The 27,560-nt window shown below is 38.0% G+C and overlaps 1 protein-coding gene across 4 annotated transcripts in view; it reads right to left on the reverse strand.

Moving 5' to 3' along the window:
* The window catches only part of LOC127633577 (metastasis-associated protein MTA3-like), a 40,260-nt gene that overhangs the window by 9,356 nt on the left and 3,344 nt on the right, over positions 1 to 27,560 (reverse strand). For all 4 annotated transcript variants that reach the window (XR_007969223.1, XM_052112785.1, XM_052112783.1 and 1 more), the window contains exons 3-14: positions 26,165 to 26,258; positions 23,648 to 23,774; positions 21,548 to 21,611; positions 21,342 to 21,459; positions 15,980 to 16,082; positions 15,463 to 15,562; positions 15,176 to 15,364; positions 7,230 to 7,304; positions 6,368 to 6,426; positions 6,131 to 6,252; positions 5,515 to 5,672; positions 3,296 to 3,518 (exon numbers count right to left, since the gene is read on the reverse strand). Coding sequence is in view for 3 of the 4 variants with exons in the window: in XM_052112785.1 (XP_051968745.1) it covers positions 3,296 to 3,518; positions 5,515 to 5,672; positions 6,131 to 6,252; positions 6,368 to 6,426; positions 7,230 to 7,304; positions 15,176 to 15,364; positions 15,463 to 15,562; positions 15,980 to 16,082; positions 21,342 to 21,459; positions 21,548 to 21,611; positions 23,648 to 23,774; positions 26,165 to 26,258 (1,432 nt within the window). In the remaining variant the exon portion in view is untranslated. The remainder of the gene's footprint in view (positions 1 to 3,295; positions 3,519 to 5,514; positions 5,673 to 6,130; positions 6,253 to 6,367; positions 6,427 to 7,229; positions 7,305 to 15,175; positions 15,365 to 15,462; positions 15,563 to 15,979; positions 16,083 to 21,341; positions 21,460 to 21,547; positions 21,612 to 23,647; positions 23,775 to 26,164; positions 26,259 to 27,560) is intronic.

Genomic DNA, 27,560 nt, shown 5'->3' on the forward strand with positions numbered 1-27,560 from the left:
TGTGCGACCCATCCAGCCCGACTCAACAACACTCGACTCAACCAATGGTGTCAGTTTGATTGATTATTCCATGATTTACATGCATAATCTCTGATGGGCAGGCAAAATGTAGAACATAACCTTGTTAGTTTGCATGTTGAATGAGGCTGGAAAGAAAAAAATAAATAAATGCAGTAGGTCTTCATGAGTTGACTGAAAAATGTAAACACAAGTCAATGAGGACACAGCAGGAGCCAATTGAGCTCATTGTCGCTCTGCTCAGCCTTTTAGTGTGCGTTCAACAGAGTGATGGACAGATACACAAGACACATGAAACTACAAAGACTCATAGGATGGTTTCAGCCATGTTTTTATTTGTGTTTTGGTTGCCCACAAGACATTCACACAAAGAAAAATAAAAGAAAAAGACAAACCAAAGAGCATGCCCCCCAGGTTCACCGTGCTTCAGGATAGAAAGATGTCAGAACAACAACTTATGGTTGGGGGTACATACAGACACGTGTCTGGGTTGGTGACAGAGGTAAAATAGAAGCATAGAATGGATGTTTTGTATGATGGCTGGGGGGCAACACAAAACTAAGCAGAAAGGGGACATTTCACCAAAAAGAAAGAAAATTCATATGGATTTAGAACAAAATGGGGGTGCATAAATGATGACAGAATTTAAATTTTTGGACTTTCCCTTTAAGATTGCCCAGATACAATGCAGATGATTGGCTCTCGTTGTGTTTACATCCATCAAACACATATCCAACGCTCCCTATAAAACTGAAACATTTACCAGTGCCTATCAAGACATAAAATTAGAGCAGGTTGCATATTTTAGGGTTTACATTTTTTGATGTATTAGTTAAATGAATGCCAAAAAAAAAAAACTCTAAAGAGATCTTTCCCTTTCACTCAAACTCACCATATAATAGATTCACATTATTTCATACAACTCACATGCACCATTTAATAACCTATACAAATCTGAAATTATTGTCATCATAAAATATTAAAAAGTTAATCTACTACGGTCCACATTAAAAAGTAGCATACCGAATCAGGCACTATCTGACACCGCTGCTTAGTAAATGCACATTTGTCATTCCCAAACATAGATCTAAACTGCAATGCACACCCTTCTCTTAAACAACTAGCCCAGAGCCATTTCTCCTTTCCTCCTCTTCAATTCAGTGTCTGCATTCTAGCAAATTGTGCCAATGTAACCCTTCCTAAGACCCAATGTTCTAATCAATTGCTGCCATTGGCCAATTTCTTATAATTTTTAATAGACTATTTGACAAATTAGAATAGTGCAAACTTTAAAAAGTTGCACAACTTCATAAACTTTCCAAAACATCTCTTTTAAACATCAGAAGAAAATAATGTGTCTAAGTTTCCTTGTTCAAACTGCATGACGCAACGCTTTTTTTTTTATTATTTCCCACCACTCGCTCAACCTCTAGTTAATTGGACCATCAACCTGCCAATAAAGAAACTGAAGGCCCATAATTCTTGCACTGAAATGCACGGAGGTTAACGAAAGTTCTCACAAATGAATCCTTCCTATAAAATCTCATTATAGACTCATACTCTTGGCCAGCCTGTCAATGTTACTACTTGATGATTGATTAGTTAGAAACAATAGCAATTCAATTAGCTATGGTATACCTATATGCCTCCAGCTTTAGTTCAAGAAATATTCTTTGGTCAAGTACACCAGTCTGTCTTTTAAAAAGTAAAAATTAAACTTTTCCTTCCCTCCATGTTCCTTGACAGTTATACTTTCGCTCACAGGATAAGTTAACGTATTGTGCCGTTCTATTCCATTCTCACAAAGGTACAATGAAACAATGGCGAAAGGTTTCAAACGGTCTGTATTCAGAGGTAGTCCAGCAGAAACGTCAATAATTAGAGCTGTGGCGTCACTGCACATGCACTAATTGCCATTTCACACTTAGTGGTATAGATCTCTATTACTTTGATAGATAGCTCTTGAATAGCCTTAATCTAAGGCTATACATCTTAGCACGCACCACTATAAATTACTTGCACTTCTAACAAGTAATCCTGATCATTTGTTTGATTTGTTAATAAAAATCTTCTGGTGCATTTTGTTAAAATGTATAAAGAAATGGCAAAAATCCAAACGTACAAAAAAGCAAAACCTTCCAAGCACTACTCATACAACAAGTTTACGTTTTACAATGCAGTTGTTGGTAGATCTGTGTGGTAATCAAACACCATTAAGTTTGCAGGTAAAAACAGATGATGTTTGTTCTGTGCAAAAACCAAAGATATCCTTCTTCCTGAATCAGCTATCCTGAGAATGCCCCTACAATGCAGCGGAGTGCCATTCTGTCTTGTTTTAAAAGGCCAGAGAGGTTCCTTGAAAACTAAGACTAACTATTTATAAATGTATTTATATACATCAAATGTACTATATTGAGTTGTTTTTGACACTAATATAAGTTCCATATCATGCCTATCCAACCACATTTATCTAGTTTAAATCCTTCTAAAAATGCCAATGACAAAAATATTTGCCATCTCCTTTAATGATCGTGCCAAGAGAAGCTTTAAAACACTATAACACGAGTGCAGGCCATGAAATTTGGGGTGTAAGGATGCAAAACCAAAACAGGCCATCTTTTCTAGAGTTCTTTTGCAAGAGGAACTCAAAAATATCAAGAAATATTAAACAAACCAGTATCCCTTGTCAATGTTTTACATCTCCAATGTGCAAAATATAGCTTTCTTTAGGCAAACTCTCAATGTTGTCAATGAAGTTCTTGATAAATATAAAGCTCAGTCTATGACACACATTTCAAGTAGAATTTCAATTCATGGTGCAATTGGGCAAGAGTAATAGGGCAATCAATTTAGTTATCTTAAATGTCATAAGTGCATACAAAAATCTCTTTGTCAAAATAAGAGACCTGCTAAACATGTGCTTATGTTCAAATTTAAACATCATAAAACCCATAACCCAAGACAACAGGTATGGAACAAAAAGTGAATCTGAACTGAACAGATGATTGAAACACAAATTATGGAGGACAGGCAGTCTTTATTGGAAACGGGGAGGAGGGAGAATACAAAAACTGAAATAATAATATAATAACAATAATTATAATAATAATAAAAACAGTACAAGACAGGAAGATGGAGGGTAGGAATGACAGTGAGCTGTGGAGTGGTGTGGTTGAGGAGCAGAGCTGGCGGGACAGTGTGGGTGGTGGCTGTGTGAGTGGGGGTGAGTGTGTGTTTGTACACAAGGCTAAAAGTTAGGAATTTAAAGAGCTCTTACACTCCGCCTTTATGGCGCCACAGTTAATGGGCACAAAGGGCCGGCGCGCAGCCCGGCGCAGCCTGATGAGATCACGGCACATGTGACGTGCCAGCTTGGTGAGGCGTGTGGCCTGCAGCAGGAACGCCTGCTTGGTCTTCATGGAGGATTTGGGGCTGCCGCTGTTCCTCATCGGAACCATGTGGGAAGACTGACGGGGGCCGTGGCCACGAGAACGTGACTCCTGTGGGGGAAAAGATGAGGAAACAAGGGAAAGACAAAAGGGAAAATGAATGGAGAGGCATCAAAACGAGCAAGCCAAAATAAGAGTGGGAGAGAGAGAGAGAACTTGTTTCTAGTAAAGCGCCATGTTGATAGCAAAACTAAATTGAGTTCAGAGATGAAAAAAATCCACATGTTTACTTGGCTTCTGCACCAAAAATAACTGAATCTCTTGTTAAATAGATCAAGGCTAATGCTATGGATTTCAGAATAACTTTATGGCGATGAAGAGAATACTTTTGTTAATCATTAGAAATGGAAATGGAAGAAATTAAATGATTCTGGTTACGATGACATTAAAAGGGATAGTTCACCCACAAAAAGCTGTATGACTGATAGCCTTAGACACCATTCGCTTTCATTGCATCTTTTTTTTTTCCCAGACAATAAGTTAACGGTTACGTTTGCCATTTCCTTTTGTGTTCCACAGAAGTCAAACAGTTTTGAAACAACATGAGGGAGAGTAAATGATGCTATTTTCAATACTAGGTAAACTATTCCTTTAATGATTTCAGTACTTAAAGGATTTTGATTAAAAAAAAAAAAATTGTAAATGGAGATTATTCAAGGTTGCAAGCTCACAACTAAAAATAATATAATTTCTTAAGCCATAGTGCAAGTAGTGGGTTTAGCACCATCAATGTATAGATGAAGTGACTGTTTACAAACAAACGCTCAATTCTAACACTTCCAGGTTCTTTTAGCAATGCAGAAAAGAACTGCTTTCAACAGACGCTTCTTAAAGTAAGCTGAAAATGCCCAAAAAGTGCTGTTTAGGGCGTTTAAACAGTTTCCTACAGATTATTGGTTCTTCCATCTGGATCAGTAGATCGAGACAAACTCAGGATTTGACATAATTTGTAATATTTCCCACATCACCGTCATTGTTATTACGTCCTAAGTGACCTGTAGCTGCTGTTGGTGGATTTAAATTTTCAGAGAGAAATTGCACAAATCCGATGACAAACAGCTGTTCTTAATTTTGAAAGTGCAACTGCTATGACAGATGAGGCCAAATATGATCCAACTTATCCATCTTATATGAACAAGACCACCATGTAAGATCTAATGGGACGAACCATGGGACGAACAGGACCTTGTCTCAATCACTGCAGCACGTACTGACTGTTTGTGGATGGATATGCAAATAAAAATAACGTAATACTTCTAAAATATATCTGCATTTATTTTTACTTCAGTACTTGGGGGATCAGTTGGTAGATCGGGTCAGCCACTAATCGCAGGGTTGGTGGTTCGAATCCCAGCCCACACGACTCCACATGCCGAAGTCTCCTTGGGCAAGACACTGAACCCCAAGTTGCTCCCAATGGCCGGCTAGCGCCTTGCATGAATATATGTGTGAATGAGTCACAGTGTAAAGCGCTTTGAATACCGTAAAGTTTAAAAAGGTGCTATATAAGTGCAGACCATTTACCATTTACTTGTTCAGTCTAAATTGGCTGTTTGCATACTGTTTCCCGAATACTATATGTGGACCGATATTTAAATGCACATATTGCATATCTGATGGAATTGATATGCTTTATATGCAATACTCAAGCTTTAGTGCTAAATGTCTGAGGATGTTTATTCATCAACATGTTACATGTATGACTAAATTACACAGGCCTATTAAATAAAGTTGAAACTGTTTAGCCAATATTTCAGAAAGCTCCAATATATTTTTTCCACTGTAAACCATATAAACATTAACAAACATTAATGCATTATATAATGCTTAACAGATTATTAAAAACGACAGCCCTGCTCATATCCACCACTGAAAGCTGCTGCTCAAAAGAACCCAGAATCATGGTTGCCTGTAGAGTGATGTCATGGTAATTTACTTTATACTAACTATAAAACTATAAATCTTAAAAACAACACACGGCTCTCCTAACAAACATATTGTATGCATCATTGTAGATTTGTACTCTCTGAACACATTTAGTATTTACGTTGGGTGCAGGGCTTGGAGGCATTTTTTCTTCTACCCCCTCGGCTCTGCTTGGCATCTTCAGTCCACCATATTTTTTCCAGTACATCCAGCAGGATACGCACAGACGACATTGCATGTTAGGAGGACCCCAAGAGAACCACTGAGGAGATTGTACAGCTGTGAATGAAGAGGAGAGAATTTATGACATACAAACACACTACAGGGTCTGATTATGCATGATGGCTCAGGAAGAGGAAATCCTCTTCCCATTCAATTAATTCTCAATCCAGTCCACTGAGGGAGCACTCAGCCTTCACTGACACTGAAGTACAAATAGAAGAGAGGTCTAAACTGATGTTCTAGAACACAAAGTAAGGATTAGATGTCAAGAGAGATCCTTTCTTGTTCCAACCATGTGTTCATTAACAAAAAGAATATCGATCCAGACTAATAATTGCTGATCACATGGATTGTGATGTTTGATCTGATTGGAAGATCAAAGCATGAAAATTTAGCATGCATGTAGCATCATGTAATCCAATTGATTACAGAAGGAGGGACATGTCCTCTGGAAGAAGCAGTAAATTGATTAGATGGCTGTGTTGACTAATTAGGCGAAGAGGGTCCTTACTCACCAAAACAGCTCTCACATGCGCGGCCGCCTCCGGCTGTGTGGAAACTGCCTGTGCCTGTTGCGCCATTCATAGTTGCCATCTTGCCGTTACTGACAGAGATCTGGTTAGGGTTGGGTTTATTGCTACAGAAGGAAATGCAAATGACATTCCACACTATAATCTATCACAAGAGAAAGTTTAGCGACATTAGTGTGAATACTGTAGAGGCCTTTGAAAAGCTGAAATGTTCACACTCACTATGTGGGGATGTAGACTTGTTTCAGTTTGCTCTCTGCTTCAGCTGCCTTCAGTCGTTTCTGTGCAAATTGACAGTTGTTCAATATTCAAGATTCTGCTCATTTCTAGGACACTAATCAACTTAGTGTGCAAATTTGTGACATGAACCATGTTAACTCCTTTGTACAATAGGTCAGTTTCCCTACATCAATTGAACTATAAGATGATGCTCTTTGGAACATTCTGAAATTATGTGGAGATAAACATGGATCACCAGGTTATGGATCACCAGGTCATGCCAGTAAAATGGGGACATACCGAATACTAGGTAATTCATGTTATATTTTTTTTATTAAAATCTTTACTCCATTTTCTGTGCCGATAATATAACTTGTAATTAAACATTTGTATTAAAAGGAATAATTCACCCAAAAATGACAATTTTCTGATCATTTACTTACCCTCATGCCACCCCAGATGCACGTGACTTTCTTCAACAGAACAAAGATTTTTAAAAGAATATCTCAGCTCTGTTGGTACTCACAATACAAGTGAATGGTGACCAGAACTCCGAAGGTTAAAAAAGGACATAAAAGCAGCATAAAAGTAATCCATCCAACCTGAAGCAATATGATAGGTGTGGGTGAGAAACAGATCAATAGTTCAGTCCTTTTTTACTGAGCTCTGGTAACATTCACTTGCATTTTATGGACATATAGAACAGAGTTATTCTTCTAAAAATCTTCTGTTTGTGTTCAGAAAGTCATACACATCTGGGATGTCATGAGAGTGAGTAAATTATGAGAAAATGCTCATTTTGGAGTAAACTACCCATTTAAATTTGAAAAGTGTAACCATCATATAATTTGCAGCGGCAGCTCACCTGTTGAACATATCTGTCAGTGGTTTTCCACATGTAATAATACTCGATGATGCTGGTCAGGGACTTCCATGGAAGCTGAAATAAAACAAAGGACAAAGAAAGACCATGAGGAGGTTTTGTACCAAAGAAACAGCTCATTTATTCTCTTTAAGAGTCTTCTAAAAGACTCTCCTAAAAGGCCTCCATTAACACAATTCCACAAGAATGCTGATAAAAATTGATTTTTTTTATTTTTTTAAGTTGTCTAAATGTTTGAAGCATTTATTCTGAGCATGTCATATCTGGAACCAGACGCAAATGATTATTCATGATCACCTGTTGATCGCAAGAACGCGTGAATGAAACAGTCGAAATGAATGGAAGTAATCTTAATATAAAGCTGCTCAAGCACCCATGTGAGGGTAAGCAAGGTGTATAAATGAACACAGAGGTGTTCAGTGCAGACAGCTGGTGTTACAAGGAACACTTAGATCAACATCCTGAGGTGCTGGCCATGTATTTTTAGCACTTGTTTTATTTTTGTGGTATTTTTTTCGTCATTCTTTTGGTTTTTAAATTCTGTAAGAAATAAGAATGGGAATCATCAGAAATGTAAAGGAACAAATTTTAAGTATGAGCACACTGATATTATTGCTCCAAAATACTTTATTAATCAACTAATTGATTAATAAAGTATTTTGGAGCAATAATATCAGCAGTTAGTTTATGCAGACACTTACCATTGCATTGTGTCTTGCACCTATGCCCAACTCTGGTTGCAAACTATAGTTTGGCAAGACTTTTAGGACAACTTCTTTGTGCATAACAAAAGTCATTTTTCCAACAATTGTTTACAGACAGACCGTTTCACTTTAATTGATTATATCACTATTCCAGTGGGTCAGACATTTACATACACGAAGTTAACTGTGCCTTTAAACAGCTTGGAAAATTCCAGAAAATAATGTCAAGCCTTTAGACAATTAGCTTCTGATAGGAGGTGTATTGAATATGAGGTATACAGGTGGATGTATTTTAAGGCCTACTTTCAAACTCTGTGGCGCTTTGCTTGACATCATGGGAAAATCAAATCAGCCAAGACCTCAGAAAAAAATGGTGGACCTCCACAAGTCTGGTTCATCCTTGGGAGCAATTTCCAAATGCCTGAAGGTACCACATTCATCTGCACAATTGTACGCAAGTATAAACACCATGGGACCAGGCAGCAATCATAATGCTCAGGAAGGAGACACATTCTGTCTCCTAGACATGAACGTAGTTTGGTGAGAAAAGTGCAAATCAATCCCAGAACAACAGCAAAGGATCTTGTGAAAATGCTGGAGGAAACAAGTAGACAAGTATCTACACTCACCTAAAGGATTATTAGGAACACCATACTAATACTGTGTTTGACCCCCTTTCGCCTTCAGAACTGCCTTAATTCTACGTGGCATTGATTCAACAAGGTGCTGAAAGCATTCTTTAGAAATGTTGGCCCATATTGATAGGATAGCATCTTGCAGTTGATGGAGATTTGTGGGATGCACATCCAGGGCACGAAGCTCCCGTTCCACCACATCCCAAAGATGCTCTATTGGGTTGAGATCTGGTGACTGTGGGGGCCATTTTAGTACAGTGAACTCATTGTCATGTTCAAGAAACCAATTTGAAATGATTCAAGCTTTGTGACATGGTGCAATATCCTGCTGGAAGTAGCCATCAGAGGACGGGTACATGTGGCCATAAAGGGATGGACATGGTCAGAAACAATGCTCAGGTAGGCCGTGGCATTTAAACGATGCCCAGTTGCCCAGCCAAAGTGTGCCAAGAAAACATCCCCCACACCATTACACCACCACCACCAGCCTGCACAGTGGTAACAAGGCATGATGGATCCATGTTCTCATTCTGTTTACGCCAAATTCTGACTCTACCATCTGAATGTCTCAACAGAAATCGAGACTCATCAGACCAGGCAACATTTTTCCAGTCTTCAACTGTCAAATTTTGGTGAGCTCTTGCAAATTGTAGCCTCTTTTTCCTATTTGTAGTGGAGATGAGTGGTACCCAGTGGGGTCTTCTGCTGTTGTAGCCCATCCGCCTCAAGGTTGTGCGTGTTGAGGCTTCACAAATGCTTTGCTGCATACCTCGGTTGTAACGAGTGGTTATTTCAGGCAAAGTTGCTCTTCTATCAGCTTGAATCAGTCGGCCCATTCTCCTCTGACCTCTAGCATCAACAAGGCATTTTCGCCCACAGGACTGCCGCATACTGGATATTTTTCCCTTTTCACACCATTCTTTGTAAACACTAGAAATGGTTGTGCGTGAAAATCCCAGTAACTGAGCAGATTGTGAAATACTCAGACCGGCCCGTCTGGCACCAACAACCATGCCACGCTCAAAATTGCTTAAATCACCTTTCTTTCCCATTCTGACATTCAGTTTGGAGTTCAGGAGACTGTCTTGACCAGGACCACACCCCTAAATGCATTGAAGCAACTGCCATGTGATTGGTTGATTAGATAATTGCATTAATGAGAAATTGAACAGGTGTTCCTAATAATCCTTTAGGTGAGTGTATATCCACAGTAAAATGAGTCCTATATCAACATAACCTGAAAGGGTGCTCAGCAAGGAAGAAGCCACTGCTCCAAAACGGACAAAAAAAAGCCAAACTACAGTTTGCAAGTGAACATGGAGGCAAGTTTCTCTAGTCTGATGAAAGATAATTTTTTTGGCCATAATGACCATTGTTATGTTTGGAGGAAAAAAGGTAAGGCTTGCCAGCCGAAGAACACCATCCCAACTGTGAAGCATGCGGGTGGCAGCATCATGTTGTGGGGGTGGTAACAAAGTCAAGGAATTGGAGTGGCCATCACAAAGCCTTGACCTCAATCTGATAGAATTTTTTTGGGTAGAACTGAAAAAGTGTGTGCGAGCAAGGAGGCCTACAAACCTGACTCAGTTACTCCAGTTCTGTCTGGAGGAATGGGCCAAAATTCCAGCAACATATTGTGAGAATCTTGTGGAAGGCTACCCAAAATGTTTGACCCAAGTTAAAAAGGCAATGCTACCAAATACTAACAAATTGTATGTAAACTTCTGACCCAATGGAAATGTGATGAAAGCAATAAAAGCTGAAATATATAATTCCCTCTACTACTATTATTCTGAAATTTCACATTCTTAAAATAAAGTAGTGATCCTAACTGACCTAAAACAGGGAATGTTTTCTATGATTAAATGTCACGAAATGTATTTGGTTAAGGTGTATGTAAACTTCTGACTTCAGCTGTACCTTTAAAAAAAATAAAAAGATTTATCATCAGAAATATATAAATCAGGATTTTTGTGGCTCTCAAAAAAAATAATTATAATAATAATTTTATGGTTTTCTTAAAAATTAACTCATTATTTACGTACCCTCTCGCCATCCCAGATGTGACACATTTTTTTTCTGCTGAACACAAACATTGTTTTTTAGTAAAATATCTCCATTCAATGCAAGTGAATGGTGACCAGAACTTTGAAGCACCAAAAAGCACATAAAGACAGTTTATCTAAACCATACAACTCCTGCAGTTAAATCCATATCTTCAGTACCGATATGGAAGGTGTGGGTGTGAAACAGATCAATATGTATGTCCTTTTTTACTATAAATTCTCATTGAATGGGCAAACAGAGCCAAAATATTTTTCTTAAAAAATAAAATAAAATGTGTTTGTGTTAAGCAGAGGAAAGACAGTCATACACATATGGGATGGCATGAGGGTGATTCAATTAAGAGAGAACTACTATTTTTGGGTGAACTATTTAAGTTTTATAATTGTGAAAAAAAAAACACGTTTTTATCTGTCCGCCAGTGACTCTCGTTTACAAAATACCAAGCAACTACATTCAGCAAGAACTACTCGCTGGATTTACTTAAGTTCACAAGGTTCATTCCATTGAATCTTTAAAACATATTTTTGATATTATTTTGTTTGTATCAGTTATAGCAAGTAAAGTCATATCTTCAAGCACATCTATATTACACAGTTTGTTTTCACTTTCTTCAGAGTTAGGTCCAACTTCCGGAGATTTTTCTAAATGGCATGCAAAAAGCAAACTGTGATTGGTTACTTTACATATCGATTAGATAACCCCTAAGTGGGTGCTTCTTGGTCAGAAAATGGACAAGACTATATGTTGATAGGCAAAAGTATGCCAATGCAAAACTGATAAGTTAATTAATGAAGTAAAACTTACCAGAGTCATACCAAATGCTAACTCTCATTAGCTAATTCATCTATTTTTATTTTTTTAATAGATTACATTTCAGCTCATGCACTGTACCTAGCTCACATCATCATAGAGAATGAGATAAAATCTAGGAGCAAGCTTATTGGCATGCCAAAAGAACAATTTATGAACAATGCTACTTACTCACACTTTGTTCTTAAACTCAACTTAATGATCTCTGCAATCACACATTTGTTATCTTCTACTTATGAAGTAATCGATACAAAGCAGAGCTAAGAAAATCCTTTTTATTCCGTGGCTACTCACATCAAACCAGTTCTATTAAAAAAAACAATGCTCAGTTCCCCAAGCACTAAGGTTTAATCAATGGCAGCTCAGCTGTTGCTCTAGGGAAACTGAAGGCTTGTAAGATTCCTAACAGAAAGGAAGTGTGGGCCTTGCTCTCTTCAGCTAATTACTGCCATTGCTGTAATGTCTGTTTATCCTGCAGGTTATCTTAAAGGTTTGATCCTAACAATTAACCAATACATTTCTCCATTTAACTCTTTGAGGCACATACATCTCACAGTTAAGAGTCTGTAAGACAGTGTACACAGAATAAATGTAGAATCAACTGGACAAATTGTTCAGGCATGTGACCCCTGCAGGGGTGATGAAATATTGTTAATCATTAATTGATTACTATGATAATTGATTAATAAATCATAGCAGAGTTCAATCACTATTGGTAAGAGAGAAAATAAAGATGTCCAGTGTAGCATTCAAACCACACCATGTTAGTCTCTAAGGGACTCTTTGGCATTCTTGAAGAAATGGTTCTTATTGTTCGCAACAAAGTGGCTTAGTAGAAGTGAAGTTGTTTTTCATTCTATTTTCAGAAGCAAACCCCCAGAGTGAAGAAACCCCATTTCTCAGAGCAATAGAAAACAGCTCTTCCTCCTGTTCACACCTTAACACTGAAGTGTTCATTCCAGCCGGATACAAATAAGTACTCTTGTCTTCAGATGAACAGATCAACTGTTCTCAGTTAGGTCAAAAAGCAACACGCTCAAAGCCAAATCCTTTCAGCTGGATCAATCATCACATCACTTAGCCTCACATCATGTCCTCACTTCATTTCAGCTGGACTGACACATTGCTTCCCCATTTCCTCCATCCTATAATTACTAGTGGCACTCTTTGCTCTGCTCCTCCAAACCTTGTCATTTCTGTCTTTGCAGTGATGACAGCCCCATATATACAAGTTGTGGTGCCTAAAAAGTATTTGGACACTAAGAGGGTTAGTTCAACCCAAAAAAATTATCTCATAATTTACTCACCCTCATGCCATCTCATATGTAGGACTGGGTATTGAGTTTGATAAATTTTAGGCACCGACCGAATTGCCTCTAAACAATCGAGTATCAAAAACTTTATTTTCGTTCGGTACCAAATTTTGATACCTAAGGTGTTAATCTCATCAACATCAGTGATAAGCATGTAGCATGCTAGATGTGCCCAAATCTAAAAGTGCTCGTAATTAGCTGTGGTTAAGCATAAAGGAAAAAAAACTAGTATCAGAAAATGGTTTGAGTTCCATGGCTGAGAAAGAATGTTATAAGTAACATTACTAACACTGTTCTACATTACAGAGAAATACTAAACCGTAATCATGAGCCTATAAAATATCATTTTTACAAGTGCAGGCACAAAGCGAGCCGCAGCAACACCAGGAAAAGCGGTAATGATCCTGAATGTGTCGGAAAAACCAGCAAGGAGACTGTCTGAACATTTTGTTAATTTATAGAGAAATGCACATTCGGGTTGAGCAAACAGACGATGATCTCTGGGATCGATGATGTCTGAGTGACCGCAAATAGCTAATGCCTTTGATGATGTCAAGATGATATTTGGCTCGTTTTCCCATTAATCTATTAAATTATTATTAGACTATTATTATTATCAAATTAATATTACAAATAATTTACCCGTAGACACAAAAACACACGTTTGAAGAAACACTCTTTATTATATTATTAAGTACAGATGACAGAAAAGCCGTATATGCATATGACGCGCTGATTCAGAGAAGTGCAGTCTTGTGGAACACACGCATCTAAGGATCTCACACTTTGTTTTTGCATAACGATTTAATTTTTTTATGAGTGCTGCAAATGACCTCAGACATCTCAGTTCAGGAGGTGCTTTAAGTTCAGTTCTTGTTAAACCGTGCATATCCTTAGGGGTTGGCTGAATTAACAGTTTAGCTTTCTTGTTTTTTGTATTTTTTTCCTCTTCACATTAATGTTATACTATTTTAACTTTATTAAAACTATTTGCACTGATTTATTGTGTTGGTTACATTTTGTTCCTTTGTGCTTTTTTTGGCAGCGAGAGGCAGCGTGAACAGATTCCCCTCATGGAAGTGCATTGAAAAGCATCTGAAGTAAACAATTATAGTGAAAAGGAGTTAAATATTGATCTGTTTCTCACACAAAGCAATCGTATTGCTTTAGAAGACATTAATTTAACCACTGGCATCATATGGATTACTTTTAGTATGACTGTCTGTGCTTTGTGGAGCTCTGAAGTACTGATCACCATCCACTTGCAGTGAATGGACCTGCAGAGCGGAGATATTCTTCTTAAAATCTTCATTTGTGTTCAGCAGAAGAAAGAAAATCAGACACATCTGGGATGGCATGAGAGTGAGTATACTGTATGATGAGAGTATTTTTATTTTTGGGTGGTCTATCCCTTTAAGCCATACTTAAAATGTATGAATTTCATTGAACGTAGGCCTATAACATAATATCAAACCAAGTGTCATCTGCAAACAAATGAGAGTAACCTCATGTATAGTTTGTTGCCCTGTGGAAAGTGCCCAAACACTTTTGTGTTAATTTTGAAAAGTATATCTATTGTATTATAATTTAAAACCCAACAAACATTTTTTTTATGAAATGTTATGCTTGAAAAGATTGCTTGTGCTAACAAGCTAAACAAATGTCACTTGATTTTACATTTTGTTATTTAATGCAACGGCATTAATTTATTTTCAAGGAATATAAAAGTTCAATAAAAGCTCAAAAGTTAAGCTGAATCAACAGCATTTGTGGCACAATGTTGATTACTGCAAAAAATATTTAAAAGTCCCTCTTTTTCTTAAAAAAAAAAAAAAAGCAAAAATCTGGGTTATGAGACACTTTCATAAACCAATCCATAAATATTAAAATACTCATGGTTTCAAAAATATATCCTCAAAACAAACAATTTACATTTTGAAACAATTTTAGTGTGATAAAATTGCTTACAAAGTTTTCCTGTGTAAAGTTACAGCCAATTATACAATTTAGTAACCTTATCAACTTCATGTTTTAAACACTAAAACAACCATAAAAATGGAAATTCAAACAATTTTACAGCTCAAATAATCCACAAGCTTTAAAAGAACAATTAATCTAAGTGCTTTTATAAATTTATAAGCTTCACATTTGTGCCTTTAAACCCCATTGACTTCTATTGTAAGTGCTTCACTGTTACCAAGATTTATGCCCTTTTTCAAAATTAACTTTTGTGGTATTCAACATTACACCACAAATGCTGTCAATTGAGTTTAACTTGTTTTGAACATGGAATATGTCTTCAAGGGTGGGTTAAGTGTACAAATGCTTTTTTGGGGCCACTATACATTTCATTATGTACTGGAGCAAGTCTAATGACATACTGCCTGCTAGCCACTCACAAAGTCTTGCCGGATGTCGTTGAAGTCCTTGCCGTATTTCTCCAGCGCCTCTTCAAACATGTTCGCTTCTGATGAGCTCCACTCCTCCATCTCATCCCGGCACAGCACGGGTCCTCCTTGAGGAACCAGCACGCTCAGGGCACTGGACAGGTCATAGCCGTGCCGGTGCAGGGTGTCCATTGCATGGAACTTAAAAAGATAAACAGAAATTGAGAGAATTAATCAGGACTTTTCACCTCTCCTGTGAATATACCGAGTGTGAAAGATGGTGATGATGGGACACGTACCAGTGTGATGTCTCTTGAAGCTGCTGCGGCACTCATGTGTAAGCTAGGCTGTCTGACGGAACTGCTGCAGTCCAATGCTCGAGCAAATGTACCGACCGCTCTGCATAATACATTTGATGGAATGTGTACAAACAAGTATCATTATGTGCACCATAATTGCAAGTATCAGTTATTGGTGATACAGTTTTTCACAAATAATTATTTAAGTTTAAGTATATAGTCTAAAATAAATGTTTGATTCATTAATATGGCAGAGGTAAAGGGTATAAAAACAGGGTTTCCACTCATTTAAGCCAAATGGGTTACCTTGACTTTTCCAGTATTTTGAAAAACCACTGTACAGAGAACACATTCACAAAGTGCAATTTCTAGCTGATGCAATATTTTACAGCTGGGCATAACAAGAAATTATAATGAAGATTGTAAAAATTCACATGATTTATTAGTATTTTAATAATTTCTATGACATGTCCCTGATATTCTCGTGAGAACCATGCAGAATAGAGCAAAGACATACCGAGCCACCACCAGGAACTGGTCAATCTGCTTGTTGGTGAGAGGACACTCTGGGTCCCACATCTTCACCTCCATTTTGGACTGGTCCCTTTCATCGGGTTCTCCTAGAGACAAATTGTATTTCATTAGAGCTGTCTGAAATTCAAAGGCTTGAAAAACCAGTGGGGAGAAAATTAGCCAGTGACAATTCTGTCAAATAAACTATGTCAGCTTGTTCCCAATGCAACAATGTAGATTTCAAACAACTCTATTTTAACCAAGGGTGTCACACTAGCAGACTATTTTGCTGAGATCTCGCACTCTTCAATCAGAGGTATGACACACTTGCCGATAAAAAATTGTGGAGAGAACACAGACATACCAACTCACTGCTACTCTCTCTGTTTTCCTGTCATGTGGAGCTTGCCGAAACAAGTACCGTGTGAACATAACCAATTGTAATAGAGTGATTTATGAAGCGATTCATGAAGTAACTTCACCTAGTGAAAATGTGTGATTGTGTATTTATGCCCTCAAGGCTTGCAATAGAACACGTATATCCATAGATTTCAGTGAGTAAATAACGTTGAATTAAAAACACTGTTGTACCTTCGCTTTCTGATTAAATTTTTAGTCATTTTAGTGTAGGAGAAAAACACTTGGTGACAATCACTACAGATTACAATCAGTGCTTGTGACGATATGCAGCCGAGTACGATCGCAGATGAAAATACAGATCAGCTTGATATCTTGTCTGATCTTCAGTAAAAGAAAAAGCCCACTGGTCATTTGAAGAGAACACAAGAGCCTGCCCTGGTGACAGAACGATTTTTTTAGTCATGCTGGATCCTTTTTTCTGTTTCTGGAATCAGCAGGGAGACTCAACGGCCAAGTGATTAATGACCTCACGTTAGCAGATGCTTATGTGTGCCCCATCTCTCACCTACTGGCCGGCGATTAAGTTAATGAAGCACAGATCTGAAAAATCGCTGGGAAAATCGGCTTGTGTTTATATTTTGAAGAAGACGAAAGAAAAGCCACCGATGTGCGTCTGATCTGACATGTGTACGCAGTGAGCTCTGCTGATCACGAGTGCAATGCGAGCACTTCTCAAAGACACGCACATGAATAGAGTTCAGTCTTTTCCTTTTCTGTTACAGTCATCTGAAAACAGTTTGTAAAAATAGTGATATGAGAACACTGCAAATTATCTAAAGCCATCTCAAGAAGTGCTTTGAGTTTAATCTTTGTTATTTCCACAGAGCACTTTGCAAATCAGAAGGCCTGCATGAAACTGAAATGGACCACCTATGAACTGGACTAGAAAGCTATCTGCAAGACCCTGCAAAGCCAGAGGGCACACCAGTTGCGAGTAGCCTAAATGTAGGGAAGTTCACCTGTGGCCGAGCAGTGCTGATGTAGGGCCATATCGCCCTCTTGCTCATGTGATATGGCCACACACACACACACACACAATTAAAAAACACCTTCCTAATATCATGTAGATCCCCCCTCATGCCACCAAAACAGCTCTGACCCATTGAGTGATGGACTCCATAAGACCTCTGAAGGTGTCCTGTGGTATCTGGCACAAAGACTTTAGCAGCAGATCCTTTAAGTCTTGTAAGTTGCGAGGTGGGGCCTCCATGGATCATACTTGTTGGTCCAGCACATCCCACAGATGCTCAATCGAATTGAGATCTGGGGAATTTGGAGGCCAAGTCAACATCTTGAACTCTTTGTCATGTTACTTTGTCAAAGTAACATCCACAAGAATGCCAGGACCAAAGTTTTCCCCGCAAAACATTGCCCAGAGCATCACACTGCCTCCACCAGCCTGCCTTCTTCCCATGGTGCATCCTACTCCCATCTCTTCCCCAGGTAAATGACACACACACACACACACTCCACATTATCTAAAACAAAACATGATTCATCAGACTAGCCCACCTTCTTCCACTGCTTCATGGTCCAGTTCTGACACTGACATGCCCACTGTAGGCACTTTTGACGGTGAACAAGGGTCAGCATGGGCTGCATCTACGCAGCCCCATATGTAGCAAGCTGTGATGCACTGTGTTTTCTGACACCTTTCTATCATGACCAGCATTACGTTTTTAAGCAACTGGTGCTACAGTAGCTCAAACTCAGTGCCTGGGATTTCCATACACAAGAGTCTCTAGAATTTACTCCGAATGGTGCCAAAAACAAAAAACATCCAGCAAGGACCAGTTCTGCAAATGGAAATGCCTTGTTGATGAGAGAATTCAACAGAGAATGGTCAGACTGGTTTGAACAAAGTCTCCGGTAACTCAGATAACTGCTCTGTACAATTGTGGTGTGAAGAATAGCATCTCAGAACGTTATTCTGAGTTGATTGTCGGTGCGGTTTTGGTGGCACGATGAGGACAAACACAATATTAGGCAAGTGGATTTAATGTTGTGGCTGATCGGTGTAATATATATATTTGCGTGTATGTGTAGGTGTGTGTTAAAGAAACAAAGACGAAAGAGATTAAACCATAAAATAATACAAGACCCTAAAATTCTGTTCCATTTTATTTTCTTTAGGCAGCATTAACTGCTTTACCAAAACGCAATACAAGCACATTCGATAAGAACACACATTTGGCAGCATTATTTTGGGAACATAAGGGAATTAGGCTTATTTATTATGATTATTATTATATTTACATTTATAATTGTCTTTAGTTCTTAATTTGTAAGCTATTAGTAATTTTCCACGTTTGTTAACAGATGCTTGCATGATGGCAAATGGGGGCATTGGAGGTGGTAAATGTTTGGATTTGGGGAGGTGGTTATAGGCTATATAAGATTTTTTGTTTACATTATTATTTTAATAGCTTTTTTCATTTAGTTTAAAAGTGCAATTTGTATTTAGAAATATATTTTGTTTAAGTTTTTCATGTTTCAATAAATGTATATAATTTTTAAAGCAGACAATAAAGCAAAAATATTCACCGACCCTCAGCAGGGGGGGTTGACGATATAATCGGATATCGTGGTATTTTTTAAGGCGATTATTTCTAAAATATATTTTTTTATGTATCACCTAGCCCTATAGGGAAGTTAACTTTTTAATGAACAAATGTAAAATTAAGTAGTTTTATGAAGACCGGCACAAACACGTGTACTCAACATTTGACCTATTAATTGTTGCATATGTGTTTGTTTTTGAGTAGTCTATGGGCATAAGAAACATTTTATTTTATTGAAAAACTTTGTTTTCTGAATATAGTAAATGATTAGTTTTTGCTATGGCTCTTTTGAAATAATGCATCAACCAAACATTTAAAAAAATTGGCTCCTTTGTGAAAAAAGTTTACTGACCCCAGAATATTTAAATAACACACTAATATTGTTGCCAGTACTTTAATACTTGCCAGTAAATCCCTTTGGATGAAAGATTTATGCTAATTGAGTAGATCAGAATCCATATGAAATGCAGCAAAGTTAGTCTAACCTCCTCCCTTTTTTGTCATTAATCTATTATTTACAAAGTTGATGCTCTGCAGCAGTCCTGTCATATGGATGGGAAAGTTTGCAGTCTGAAAAAAGCTACCCTTACACTGTTGCTGGCATTTCATTACAGAAGATGGGAGCTGTTGACTGGACATTTTTGTTAGTTTGTAAGAGAGGAGCATGGTCAAAGACTTACAGTCAAGAATCATAGTAGGGTCACAGACTGACAGAGGAGCAATTTCACACTTGACTGAAAGTAGATGACAATACTGTAAATGTTCAGTTTCTCTTGTGAGGCACCAGTGCTCACAAATAAAACTCAATTCAAATGTTTGACTCTGCAAATGGAGTGACAAACCCATGACTCAACCACTTCCTGAAGAAACAAACTTCATAGCCCAAATCACCTCCAGCCCCCACACCAAAACCCTGTTTATGCATGGTATTATTAAGATCACGGGCGATAAGATCACATGCGGTCAGGCGAGACACATCGCTGTTTACACCTGGTCGCTAAAATGCTTCTTGTGACCACTTGTGTTCAGATTTAGGGGAGGGTCTCTGATTTCATGATGACATTAATCATGTCAATAATTAATAACCACAAAAAAGTCCTAAGACAAAAAGCAAGCATGAATAAAACTGGCACATTGTTTCTCACAGCTGCAGTTCAAATTCAAAACCAAAATTTAACAAACGCAAAATTTTGAGCAGAATTATTTGTTGTTTTAGTGGAGTACCTGTACTAACCAGAGCTTCAGATGTGTGTGCATGCCATCCGTGTCCCCGCATGTTGATATTAGACACACTAAAGAAGTTCTGTGAAGTTCTCGTATTTGTGTATACATATGCTATTTATAATTTTCTGCTCGGATGGTTATTACATTTAAAAGCCGCTGGTAACCAGCAAAGTTTAAGATCTTGTTTTAGTGCAGCGGTTGACTCCACTGCTGTCCGGGATGCCTCAGGATAGATTAGCATTTCCACCTCAAATGTGATGTGGTCTGATAAGATTTTTGACTACCTCCATATGTGATTTTTGTTATCTGATCACAAAACATTTCCATCTCCATTTTCACCTGTATTTAATGCTGACCACTTGTAATTGGATCACCCATAAAGTGTCTTAACTCTTTCCCCGCCAAACACGTAATTTTCCGTGTTTTATGAAAAAACGCTTCCCCGCCAAACACGGAATTTTCCGGGTTTCCGTGTTTTAGGTGTTATACGGTAAGGAAGACCCCTCCGCATGTTTTGAAAGAGTACGCAACTCTTTGATCAAAGAAACAGACGTCTCAAACATGAAGAAGTGGAGTATGAGAAGCTCAAAATATCAGACATAAACATGCCTTTTTCTCAGCTTTTTGTCTGAAATGTTGTTTTTTGACAAAACCTACCTCTGTTCAAGTCGCAATAAAAAAAGAACAAATGAAGATAAAATAAAATCGTTTTTTTTTTTGCCTACAAGCAGAGGCCCAGATCTTTATTTTGATATATAGCATCTTCATATATTCATGGAAGAAAATATTCTGCGGGCCATTAAAGTTTAGCGAAAATCGTCAAAAACCCTGGCAGTGGCTGGCAACTTTTTTAAGAGTTAATGCCAAGTGTAAATGGTTACAAATAGAGCAATGTGACTTAATGTTACAGTTTAAAAACTGGTCTTGTCACATTGGGTTTGATTGTTTTGGTCTAAAACAAAGTTCAATTCCAACCTCCACCTGGTGTTGCAGTCTCTTATCACATTGTACTTGTGTGTCAGAATGAGGTACATTTGTGTCAGCAATGACAGGGAGACAAAACAGTAGAATTAATATGCATGATATAACTATGACTCAAGGTAAACCCCATAAGTGTTCAAATGTTTTTCAATATACTGTATATAGCATTATTATACTAACCTTCCTGTAGCATTTCAGGGACATCAGCCTGAAAGCGAGGACCAACACGAATTTCCCCCTTGTCAGCCAATAGCGTCTTCTGTGTGGGGTCGTACACCAATGAATAAAAAAATGTGTCCTAAGAGAGAAAGCAGTGGCCCAGATAATTAGACATCAAACTAACTTGAAGATACAAAATAGCTTTAAAAAAAATAGATCTTATGTACCTCTTTCTCCAGGTAGGAGAGCACAACCTCAGTCTCGTTCAGGAGGGCCACACTGCACTTCCCCCTGTTTCCGACACAGAGAAAGAAATACTAACTTATTAAAAAAATATCCACAGCTCAGCGAAACATCTGTTATATGTACTATTTACATTGCTTCCTTTTGTAACTGAATAGCTGCTTTTCCTATCGGGCCAGTGCAAGCCAGGGCCATAAACTGGTCAGCTTAGCTAACTAGACAAGAACACCCAACCTGCCTAATGTAACAGCAATGTTCAGGACCCTACTTTGAAACTGTAGCTTCCCAAGCTAAAAGCTACTAATCATTTAAACTACAGTAAAGCATCCATAAAAATAAAAAAGTAGTTAGCTGCACTACAAGTTACAAAAAAAAAAAGGCTAACGATGTTGAATGCATTTAAAGGGGCAATTTTTTTTTAAGAAGCCTACTTATCAGTATTGCTTTAATTGCATAAAACATATGCAATTAAAGCAATTTTCTTCTGGAACTCAGTTAGGGGGGCAGTGGTGGCTCAGTGGTTGTTACTGACCAGAAGGTTGGGGGTTCAAGCCCCAGCACCACCAAGATGCTGTTGGGCCCTTGAGCAAGGCACTTAACTCCAGGTTGCTCCGGGGGGATTGTCCCTGTAATAAGTGCACTGTAAGTCGCTTTGGATAAAAGCGTCTGCCAAATGCGTAAATGTAAGTTAGGGGGAAAGCACAAACAGCATTCACTACAAAAATAATTAACCATAAAATGCGGCACATGGTTGGAGTCTTTTGAACAAGACAGTCCACTTGGCAGCCATATTCGGAAAACTCTCATGCAGGATGGGCAGCTATTTTTCTGTGAAAACAAGCGACCTACAAGTGCAGCACCTATCTACTTGAATTGGGAATGGTTGGTCAATATTACAAACAAAGAACATATTTCAAATCAGCAGAAATATCTGACAATAACGGGATCATAAATCGTGCTTCTTTTACTCAGTTTACACTAAAATGCAATTTTCCCGACTTGTATAACTAATGTAAATAAATGTTCTCGAGTTGATTGACAGGTGATGTGTGCATCTAAAAGGTGATTGGCTCTTTTACCTGTAAGGCGGGACTTCCTAATCTACATCCATTGACCGTTCCAATTTCTCCAATTCGTTTTAATAGAAGTGGCCATTCTCTGCTAAATACTCTGACTCAAATCAGTGAAATATGTGTCCAACAAACCGACTCACTAAAATATATCTGATCATAATAGGTCAGGTGAAACACATCACTGTTTACACCTGGTCAAAATAGGTGTCTGCTTTGACTACTTGTGTTCGGATTTCGAGGGTAGGGTCTTTTATTTCATGACAACATACAGTACATCAATTCACATCAGTGTGTTACTGCATAGTAATAAAGTGCAAATAAATAATAGAAGCTATTTAGCTGGTGCATTAAAAACCACAAATGTATATAAATTCATATTGAATTTAAGTAGTTACTTGAATTAAGAATTCAATGGGAGACAGAACTTAATAAAAAAAATTTAAAAAAAATGAACTCAACCTTGACATGTGTCCAGTTCCACAGAAAATACATAATGCCCTGTAAAGGCCAGCTACCCAGTCACAATGACTGCTCAATATTTATGGTTCACAGAAGCCAAAAAGAAAAACAAAGAAAGAAGGAGTGACATTTTCTTTATTTAGAGGGCGATATTAATCTCGGAAAGCACAGCAGGCTCACAAAACCTAGGCACCACTACTAATGTTGCTCATAAGATTCATAACTAATGTTACTAATGCTGCTCATAAGAGGCTTCCCTTTGATTAGAACCAGTGCCACCAGCTCCCGGCTGCTAATTCATTTATCACCTGACTCACAGTGGGTGCCACAAAAACCCTGGGGTGCCACCAAGCAGATAAAGAATGGATGAAGAGCTGTGACTCACAGCCCAGCGAGAGAAGACTTGAAAGTTGTGGAACGGGATTGTATCGTGCTACATGGGGGCTGTTATCTTACCTCAACTTCCCTAAAATTTAGAATGGAGGATTAAAAAGCATTTTGTTATAACAGTTATCTTCAAGAGTTTTGATATGTTTGCGTGAATATGTTTACCTAATGTGTGTTGCGGGGAGTGACTCGTACTGACGTGAAAGGAAAAGCTCTCTGTGGCGGAGCTGATGCTTCTGTTTTTCGGAGAGCTCTGTCTCTGAGGGGCTTTCCTTCTCTTCTTCCAGGTCCTCTGTACACATACAGGGAATTTGAAACTGGTTAAAAATGACTCGACATACAGAACACACAAAATGCACAGTTTGCATCATCATAATATATTTGCAACATAATATGGATGACCAATTCAATCAGATGAAAGCAAATGTATTTTGCATACACAAAGTATGCAGTCATGATGACAGCCTTCTAATTGTCACTGGGCCATTATTCACTGCAATTTTGAGTCTTTGGTAGGCAATCGTGAAAAAACATTTCAGTTGCACCATACATCTCTGATATCAACAAAGGTCTGTTACAGCTACAAGATACACCAATAAGGCATCAGAGTCCAGTTGTTACAATGATTTTACCACTGTTAAGAGGTGTTGTACACCGCTAAGTAGTTCGCAGTTCACACAAAATAGTTTGCTGTTTGTGGTTGCCAGGACATATGGTGCAGTCTCATAGGTGTACATATACAAGCAATATTTTAAGCTAATCTACAATACTTCGAACATGGCTCATCCAATCAAATTTCAGAATCTATGATATCTGTATTCCAAAGGTAAATACATTATTTTGGCACATATTAAACTGCACTGAAAATAGTGTTAAATGGAGAAAAGGTTCTAGCATTAATGACTGGATTGCTTTAGCTCATAAGTATGCTCTTACTGCAGAACCAACAACACCAAAATGAAACTTCAAACTTTGTTTAATGTACAGGAAATACATAGAGTTTAGTTACATGCAAGACTGTAATAAAATTGTATTACTATGGCTGCACAATGTATTGCTTTTATTGAAATATCGCAACTTTAAATATAGTACTATCCAAATCACTAATAATTAAAAAAATAATGTTAACAGCTACGCAGATTGCGGAGAATAGACTGGGTGCACGACTGTCATTTGATGTGTGTGTGTGTATGCAATATGCATAGGCACAGATAAAGCATGAGGAAAAGCATGAGATATCCCCTATTCATTTTCTCCATGTGATTTCAATATTAACACACTGGGCGATTACATGAGAGCTAACACATTTTATTAAGTTGTACTGTATCTTTTAACACCCTCTGATGTTCATTCATGTTTTTTTTTTGTGCTATAAGTCAGAGAGAGAGTGTTGCGCCCCACTCTGTTTGAATGGGTAGACATTCAAAACAACATTTGTTGTTCAATTTTGTGATAACATTAATATAATTTGAAAGCTGAGACTAAAACATTGGCTCTCCAAAAACTACTTCTGACTGAATGATAGGAGTCTGTCATATTTGTGGATAAGCAGCTAATGACAACACAGTATTATAAACAGTCTATGTGCAATTTGAAACAAAACAACAATGATTGGAATCTCTGCGATACACCGCAAGTCCTTTTTTCCCCCTCCCAATAAAAATTGGGTGGTGGGGGTTCCAATGTTCAGCACGCTCCTATGACATCATCATAGGATTATTGCATATTGAATATCGCATTATCCAACTTCTTATCGCATATTGCATTTTACTCCATATCATGCAGCCCTTTTTATTACCATTCAGTGTTTCTAATTTATCAAGACAAGTGGTGGTCTTAGACAGCAAACCCACAGATGTATCCCACTTGTTCTCTTCTAGTCTTTGATTGAGTAAATATCTAAAAACTGTAAAAAGCTGAGTTAAGTAGATAAAGTTGATAAGAAGACTGATATATTGGCCAGGCTAATAAAATGTCTGATATTTACCCAGAGAGGCCAATAACTGTGCCGAACTTGGCCAATAAACGGGTGCGTTAGCTCTTTTGAGTCAGTCCCAAAATCTACCAACAGCTTATTCAATGAATAATGCACTTTCTGGTTTAACATTTTATTTTTTTTATATTGTGTAAATCTGTTAGGCGGAAACCTCCGGGTGCTCCGGTTTCCCCCAATAGTCCAAAAACATGCAGGTTAAGTGAGGTTGAGCGAGAAGGGCATCCGGCATAAAACACTGTGCCAAATCAAATATATGTGAAGTGGACCCTGCACCCACGCAGGACAAAATGCTAGGAAAGAGGAAGATAGTGTAAAACTGTTGTTTTCTCATAAACATGTACTGTATGCTAAATATTGTGAACCGTTGTGACCAGTTCAAATTGATCAAGTTGTTGAGAGGTCCTGGCCCCCTGAAGAATAAATTAGGAAGCCCTGTTTCCCCAATTACAGGCGTATGGCACTGGTTACAGTCCAGATATTACAGCTCCCTTGCTAATACAAGCAGCACAACACAGACCCCAAACACATGAGCAATTTCAACTGACTGATCATTATGATGTTAAATGACCATTCATACATGACATGTCACACAGGCTGTCCTTGGTGTCCTTGAGAATACATGCACACTGCCCTGAGAAAAAAACAAACAGACACACACACACACACCATCAAGCATGTTCACTCACTTGCATGTTTGTCAGATAGCTGGATGAGGCTCTGTGAGATGTCCCTTCTCCTGTAGAAACAAACCACCTTTGCCTCGACATTGCCGCTTGCCGTCTGAAAGGAGAGACAAACAGGGTCATCTTAAGCTAAACTTTGTGCTTATATGTACTCCACAGTCACTGGGGACACTAAACCTAACACCTGAAAAAACTGGACAGACTATTTTGCTTAAGCAGTACAGAGCTGATTTTATCAAAGCCTACTGTTTCTGCACTCATCTGAATAATACAAAAAGAAAAAAGCAGCAACCCAGTATAAAGAGGCATGTAAGGCAACAGATATTCCTAGAAATACAAAATTCAATTAGGTCTTGTCTATTTCAGCACGACAATTGGAAATATACAGTAAATAAATGTAATATAACAGAATTTACCTCAAATGCAAAAGTGTATATGACTTTCTTTCTTCACCAGAACACATTTGAAGACAAATAGAAAAATATCTTAGCTCAGTAGGTCCTTAAATGCAAGTGAATGGAGATTTTTCTTTTGAAGCTCAAAAATCACAGACTCACTCACATAAAATTAATGCATTGATACCAGCTGTTAAATTAACTCTTTCCCCGCCAGCGTTTTTAAAAAAAAGTTGCCAGCCACCGCCAGGGTTTTTGACGATTTTCGCTAAATTTTAATGGCCCGCAGAATATTTTCTTCCATGAATATATGAAGATGCTATATATCACAATAAAGATCTGAGCCTCTGCTTTTAGGCAAAAAAAACGATTTTATTTGATCTTCATTTGTTCTTTTTTTATTGCGACTTGAACAGAGGTCGGTTTTGTCAAAAACAACATTTCAGACAAAAAGCTGATAAAAAGGCATGTTTATGTCTGATATTTTGAGCTTCTCAATACTCCACTTCTTCATGTTTGAGACGATCGCAGTCTGTTTCTTTGATCAAAGAGTTGCGTACTCTTTCAAAACACGCGGAGGGGTCTTCCTTACCGTATAACACCTAAAACACAGAAACCCGGAAAATTCCGTGTTTGGCGGGGAAGCGTTTTTTTCATAAAACACGGAAAATTCCGTGTTTGGCAGGGAAAGAGTTAATGTCTTCTAAAGGGACACAATCGCTTTTAGTGCAAAAGATAAATATTTATGTACTTTGTAAACTCTAAATCATGCTTCCAGTCTGGAGCGGGTTTGCGCGTGTGATTTAATCACATTGGTATTTGAAACACACGAGAAGTGATGCAAGGCGTACACAGCCGGAAGGGCAGCGCTGTGTACAAGTGAACAGGAGAAACACTGTACAGTAGATTGGTTGGTTTCGGTTTAGATCTGTATTGATCTGTTTCGATGTCTTTTAGATAACTGTCCGTGATTTTTGGAGCTTCAAAAGAGAAATCTCCATTCA

This window comes from Xyrauchen texanus, chromosome 40, assembly GCF_025860055.1.
Source record: "Xyrauchen texanus isolate HMW12.3.18 chromosome 40, RBS_HiC_50CHRs, whole genome shotgun sequence".
Lineage (NCBI taxonomy): Eukaryota > Metazoa > Chordata > Actinopteri > Cypriniformes > Catostomidae > Xyrauchen > Xyrauchen texanus.